Source organism: Nycticebus coucang, chromosome 8, assembly GCF_027406575.1.
Source record: "Nycticebus coucang isolate mNycCou1 chromosome 8, mNycCou1.pri, whole genome shotgun sequence".
Classification (NCBI taxonomy): domain Eukaryota; kingdom Metazoa; phylum Chordata; class Mammalia; order Primates; family Lorisidae; genus Nycticebus; species Nycticebus coucang.
This window is the reverse complement of record NC_069787.1, coordinates 42,818,501-42,825,231: the sequence shown is the minus strand read 5'-3', so window position 1 is coordinate 42,825,231 and position 6,731 is coordinate 42,818,501. Positions and strand designations below refer to the sequence as shown.

Here is a 6,731-nt window from a genome sequence, read left to right as displayed (position 1 = left end):
TTAAAAAAGAAACCAAATAAAACCTTAAAAGATTTTTGATATGCTTCCAAAAAACACTTCTTTTCACATTTTCTTTCCACGGGTATCTGACTGTAATCTCAAAAGAGTATCTATAAGGCTGTATTCCAAATAAAGAGTATGTCAGAAAAAAGAACAATGCAAAGACCATTCCAAAGACCATTTAAAAGAATAACATCAAGATACTTGATTTTATAATGTGTGTATTTTTAAGTAAGTCAAGACAATATATATAATATTTTACTTCTTTCAGATGTTTTCTAAATTTGTCCAATTTAGTCATCCAACTGACAAAGCAAAGCAACCCCACGCTTGATCCAGTGTTGAGTAGGCTGGTCTGTTTTTAACAACATTGCAATGACAAAGTTAGTAGAATGTCCTGTAGTAGAAAGAGTTCCTTTACGTTCAGTTGTCTTGTAGAGGGGACAGATATAGGCATCTGACTTTATAATCTGAGACTTTACATCTTAAAAAAAAAAAAAAGAAATAACATTCATTTGATAAAGGGGAAACAGCCACTGGTACTAAAAGAACAACTATTTATCTTGTAATAAAATTGCCAGTTCTAAATCTAAGATCATTATTATGATATTTAAATGTTTTAAAGTTCATTTAAAGTTTGGTATAATATTATGTTTGTGAAACAAGGAAAGTGATTGCCCATGGTGAATGATTCTAGGTGTAGAAGACAGGAATTTTCTTTTAAGTTCTGATCACTTAGCAGCCATGAAGAACTCATGATTCAGGAGAGAAGAAACAAGAGAAGAAAAAGGTAGAGGTAACAGGGGGAGACCTGGAAGGAGATACACAGATGCTTAGAGTTCTAACACAAAACTCCCTAAATTAGAAGAAGCTGAAGTTCCTATTTGTTTTTAGCAGGTTATTAAAAAGAAAACACACCAACTCTCACCAATTCACAAAAATAGTCTATGTACAACCCATCAAAAGCCAGTTATGAAATATTAGTCTTTCTAAAGTAAGGTTACGTTTTTCATAGCTATAATTGAACTGCATTAATAATAAACGTATTTGATAGGTTGGGTGGTGATTCTGGATGATTTGTATTTTTCTTTTTTGCAGTTTTTTGGCCAGGGCTAGGTTTGAACCCGCCACCTCCAGCATATGGGGCCGGCGCCCTACTCCTTTGAGCCACAGGCACCGCCAGATGATTCGTATTTTTACTTATTATTATTTAAGAATAAAAAAGGGAAGAGAAAATAAAAGAATGAGCCTCATTGTTTCAGCCTTGTGGAAAAATTATGACAAAAGGAGGAAAGGAGCAAGTGGCTTCTCTAAGGGGGAAAGATTGGCCTCCATCCTGTGTGGCTTGCAATAATCATGCTTTGGGGCATGTGGGTGGCTCCTAGCCTGGGGTTTCTTATAGCCAGAAAATGCTAGTCACTAGTTGAAGACTGTGTCAATCCTATTTGTGCCCCTGAGCAGTGTACAAAGGGAGTCCAGAATCAAAATATGGAGGGGGACTTGTAGGTTCTTTGAAACCTCTTGTAGAGTAGGCAGGGAGAGGGATAAAGAGAATGGTACTTCCCATGGGCCAAGAGCATAAAGAGGCAGGATGATAGTGCCCAAATAATCTAACTGCCACACACAAAAGAGGGAGAAAAATATGCTTCCAATGTAAATATTCTACCAATGTTTATTATAATTGAGCCAAATCTTAAAAAGTTTCAGCAAAACTTATTTGGAGGAGCAATTGATAATATCTATCATTATTTTCCTTAAAACTAAAAAAAAATTTGTAAAGGGATATTTACTTGGTTTTATCCATATGATGGGCATCAGGTCAAAGAGAAGTTTGGGATGTTGTTCAGCAAGCAATCCACTGTAAAGAGAAATTGACAAAAGAAATAACTTATGAAATTTGCTTCTAAGAACAGATTGCTACTTAAATATTGGCTTTTAATTTAAGAAAGGACCAGAGACATAGAGGTAAAGAAATGTAAAAAGAAAATGAAGAGGTGGAATAAAAAATTGAGAGAAACAAAAGAAAATTGTAGAAAGGCAAAGCATAAAACAGTGGACAAATATCAATGCCTGCCTTTTTTTTTGTTCTTTTTTTTTTTTTTTTTGAGACAGAATTTCACTTTGTTGTGCTTGGTAGAGTGCCCTGGTGTCATAGCTCACAGTAACCTCCAGCTCTTGGGCTTAGGCGATTCTCTTGCCTCAGCCTCCTGAGTAGCTGGGACTATAGGCACTTGCCACAATGCCCGGCTTTTTTTTTTTTTTTGCAGTTTGGCCAGGGCTGGGTTTGAACCCACCACCCTTGGTATATGGGGCCGGCACCCTCCTCACTGAGGCACAGGGCTCCCCCTGTTTTGTTTTGTTTTTTAAGAAACAAAGTTCTTACTCAATTGCCCAGGCTGGAGTGCAGGGGTCGGATCACATCCCATTGGAACCTTGAACTCTCGGACTCAGGTAATCCTCCTACTTCAGCCTCCCAAGTAACTGGACTTGGTGAATTAAAAAATTTTTTTTGTATAGACAGACTATCACTGTGTTGCTCAGGCTGGTCTCAAACTCTTGGGCTCAAGGGATCCTCCTGCCTTGACCTCTAAAAGTGCTGGGATTATAGGTGTGAGCCATGTGCCCAGCCCTACCAGTTTTTTAAGTAACACTCATGAGGCAGACATCATGCTGTCACCTGGAGGCTCAGAGACACTGAGTACTTTTCTCAATTTGGTTTCTTTTTATTATGCTACATTGTTGGGAGGAAGGGAGGGAGGGAGGAAGGAAATACATATATAAGGCAAATTAAGTTATGAACAATGGCAGTAAAGTGATGAAAAGAAAAAAGAGATAGAAACAATAATTTATATGCAGTTGAGTCTCCTTATAACACCACCTTGGAATTATTTCTGTAGGACCACATTTATTGCTCCTTCTTTTTTTTTTTTTTTGTAGAGACAGAGTCTCACTGTACCACCCTCGGGTAGAGTGCCATGGCGTCACACGGCTCACAGCAACCTCTAACTCTTGCCTCAGTCTCCCAAGCAGCTGGGACTACAGGCGCCCGCCACAACACCCGGCTATTTTTTTGTTGCAGTTTGGCCGGGGCTGGGTTTGAACCCGCCACCCTCAGCATATGGGGCCGGCGCCCTACTCACTGAGCCACAGGCGCCGCCCTTATTGCTCCTTCTTATATGATTTTTCCTTCCTAAGTCTTTGGTGCTCCCTTGGGAGCAAAGTCTAACCCTGGCTCTGGAGACAGAGGATTTTGCCTATAAATAGATTGTTAAAGACAGAGCTCTAGGGGAAACATTTTCTCTCCTTCTCTCCTACCCTTATATATTTTAAATGGAAATCCTTAGCTTCCTAAGCAGGGGTCCTCAAACTACGGCCCGCGGGCCAAATGCGGCCGCCAAGGACATTTATCTGGCCCGCTGGGTGTTTTTGCCACAGCTGCCTGTCCTGCTTAGCAGCCGACTTGTCCCGGGCCGCAGTGCGCATGTGTGGAATGTGCGCCAACTCTCCGACTCTGCTCCTTCTCTCTGTCTCTCTCTGCCCCTCCTTCTCTCTGTCTCTCCCCGCCGGGTGTTTTTGCCATCCTGCTTAGCAGCCCACTCGTCCTGGCCTGCAGTGTGCATGTGTGGAATGTGCCCCACACTCTCCGAATCCCCTCCTTCTCTCTGTCTCTCAACTCCTCCTCTCAGTTTCTGGTGTAATCAGAGGAGTCACCAGCTTGCCTGTGCAGAGCCTGCTGCTTCCTAAGGACCGAGGTAAGAACAAGTTAGGATTTATTTTTTTTGGCCTTTTTTTTTCTGAAGTTAGGAGGTCTTTTTTTTTTTTTGCAGATAGGGGGCGCCTTTTTTTGAAGTTAGAAGAGCCTTTCTTTTGAAGTTAGGAGAGCCTTTTTTTTTTAAGTTGGTTAGTTGGTTGGGTGTGGTTCTATGGGGCTTGCATCACAGTGATAACGCAAATAGTCAGCACTCGGTGCTAATGCAAATTGTCAGTGCTCAGAGGTAATGCAAATAGTCAGAGTTCAGAGGTAATACAAATAGTCAGTGCTCAGTGGTTATGATAATTGTAAGTGCTTAGTGTTAATGCAAATTGTTAGCGCTCAGTATTAATGCAAATTGTCAGCAGTCAGTGTTATCCCAAATGGTCAGTGGTCAGTGTTAATGCAAATGGTCAGTGTTATCTCATGGGGGCCCCAAACTGGTAATCTGCCTAGGGCGCCATGGGAACTTAATCCGGCTCTGCAGACAGCTGAGGAGTAGGAAACCCAATTTAATTGACAGTAAGTGCATTTATATTCTGATTGCTATTCAGTTGTGTATGATGTTGTATGTTGTGTGCTGTGTAAGCCCAGCTTCACACTGTTGCGATCTCTTAGATTTGGAAGAAAAAAGGCATACATGCCTTCTTTTTTCCTGCAGTAGAATCTGATCGCATGGGTCTTCTCACCCATGCGATCAGATACCTGTGCAAGTTCACAGATCGCAGTGCGGTTCGCATAGGGTAGTGTGAACTGGAAAGGTGGCGGAGGAACTGGCTCTGTAATTGTGCTGGTTCCCGCGCTGCACCAGTGTGAGCCTAAGGTAAAAGCAGAGTTCCACCATATGGGCACTGGCGAGGCTGAAATGATGTGGACTGGCAAGGCTGCATTGATGGACACTGATCAGACTGCATTGATGGGAAGTGCAGTCTATATGTCTCGGTGTGGGCAAAGTTATTGCTGGTATATTGTTTTTGGAATGCTATACATATATTGGTATTTTACTAATAGCAATTTGGAATCCCTAGGAAACAATGACATCAAGAAAGAGAAAAATTGACTCGGAGTGTAGGATATTCAAAGAACAGTGGACTTATGATTACTTTTTCATGCAGTACAAGGAAAGAGCTGGGTGTTTGATATGCCAGAATACAGTGTCTGTGTTCAAAGAATACAATTTGCGTTGACACTATCAAACTCAACATAAAGATAAATATGATTGTTTGGTCAGAGAAGTGAGAAAAGGTAAAATATTAAAACTGAAATATACATTGACAACTCAGCAAAATACTTTTGTGAAGCAGAAACAGCTAAATACTTCATCACTACGAGCAAGTTTTCAAGTTGCCAAGCTAATAGTGTGCACTGGCAGACCATTCGTGGAGGGAGAATTTGTTAAAGAATGCCTTCTTTCTGTTGCCAAAGAGATGTGTCCAGAGAAGGCCAATTTATTTAGTACAGTGAGTCTTTCACGACCCTCAATTACACGAAGGATTGAAGAAATGGGAGACAATTTACATCAGCATTTGCAAAACTCCACAAAAAAACTTTCCTATTTTTCCTTGGCACTCGATGAAAGTAATGATGTTCGTGATTCTGCACAACTTCTAATTTTTATTTGTGGGATGAATGACTATTTCAAAGTCACAGAAGAGTTTGCTGCACTGCAAAGGAACAACTATAAGAGAGGATATTTATGAAAAGGTTTGCCAAACTGTGAATAGTTTGGAGCTGGACTGGGCAAAACTAGCCAATGTGACAACTGATGGTGCTCCCAGCATGGTGAGGTCTAAGAAAGGAGCAATTGCTCGCATTAACCAAGAGATGGACAAACTTAACCATTCTCATCCAATAGCCATACACCGCCTCATCCACCAACAAGTGCTGTGTAGTAAATCATTGAAGTGGGACTCTGTTATGAAAACTGTGGTATCTTGTGTTAACTTCATTAGAGCTAATGCACTAAACCACAGACAATTTCAGGAATTTCTGTCTGAGCTAAATGTTGCCTGTGAAGATGTTCCATACCACACAGAAGTCCATTAGCTGAGTCGAGGGAGAGTTTTGAAACATTTCTATGACTTACTTCCACAGATTACAGCTTTTCTGCTTTCAAAAAACAAAGAACTACCAGAGCTCAATGATGGAGAATGGAAATGGCACCTTGCCTTTCTGACAGATGTAACAGAACTACTCAACAGTTTCAATGTGCAACTTCAAGGAAAGGGGAAGCTCATCTGTGATATGCAATCACATGTGAAAGCATTTGAAGTAAAATTAGGCCTCCTCATCAAACAAGTGAAGGAGGAAAATTTCTGCCATCTCCCCACAACTCAAAATCTGGTAGTGGAAAATCTATTGTTTGCATTTCTAAATGAAACGTGTGGATTCACTGGAAAAGTTGCAAAAGGAGTTCCAATTTAGATTTAAAGAGCTTCATCTCCATGAACAGGATATACAGCTTTTCCCGTAACCCATTTTCTATTGACATTGAAAATGTGGATATGATTTACCAAATGGAACTGGCTGAACTGCAGAATTGTGACTCTCTGAAAGATGCATTCAAGTCAAGCAGCCTTCCTAATTTCTATGCATCTCTCCCCTCTGAGACACATCCCATCTCAGGAACCATGCACTCAAAATGGCAACCATCTTTGGCAGCACTTATGTCTGTGAACAGACTTCTTCCAGAATGAAACATCTGAAATCTCCAACCAGATCTAGACTAACTGATGCACACTTGCATCACTTGTTACGACTAGCAGTGACAATTATGGAACCGGACATTGACCATCTCATTAGCCGAAAGCAGGCCCATAGTTCCCATTGAAATACTGAAGTTTGTTGATTTAACTTTACTTGTTCTTCATTTTAAATATTGTATTTGTTCATGTTTTGTTTTTTTACTTCAAAATAAGATATGTGCAGTGTGCATAGGAATTTGTTCATAGTTTTCTTTTTTAAACTATAGTCCGGCACT

At 40.5% G+C, this 6,731-nt stretch overlaps 1 protein-coding gene across 1 annotated transcript in view; it reads right to left on the bottom strand.

The window, feature by feature from the left end:
* Positions 1 to 208: 208 nt before the first annotated feature.
* DNAH12 (dynein axonemal heavy chain 12) overlaps positions 209 to 6,731 on the bottom strand; it is a 305,069-nt gene continuing 298,546 nt past the window's right edge. The window contains exons 73-74 of the mRNA XM_053600535.1: positions 1,791 to 1,858; positions 209 to 484 (exon numbers count right to left, since the gene is read on the bottom strand). Coding sequence (XP_053456510.1) covers positions 294 to 484; positions 1,791 to 1,858 — 259 coding nt within the window. The 3' untranslated portion in view covers positions 209 to 293. The remainder of the gene's footprint in view (positions 485 to 1,790; positions 1,859 to 6,731) is intronic.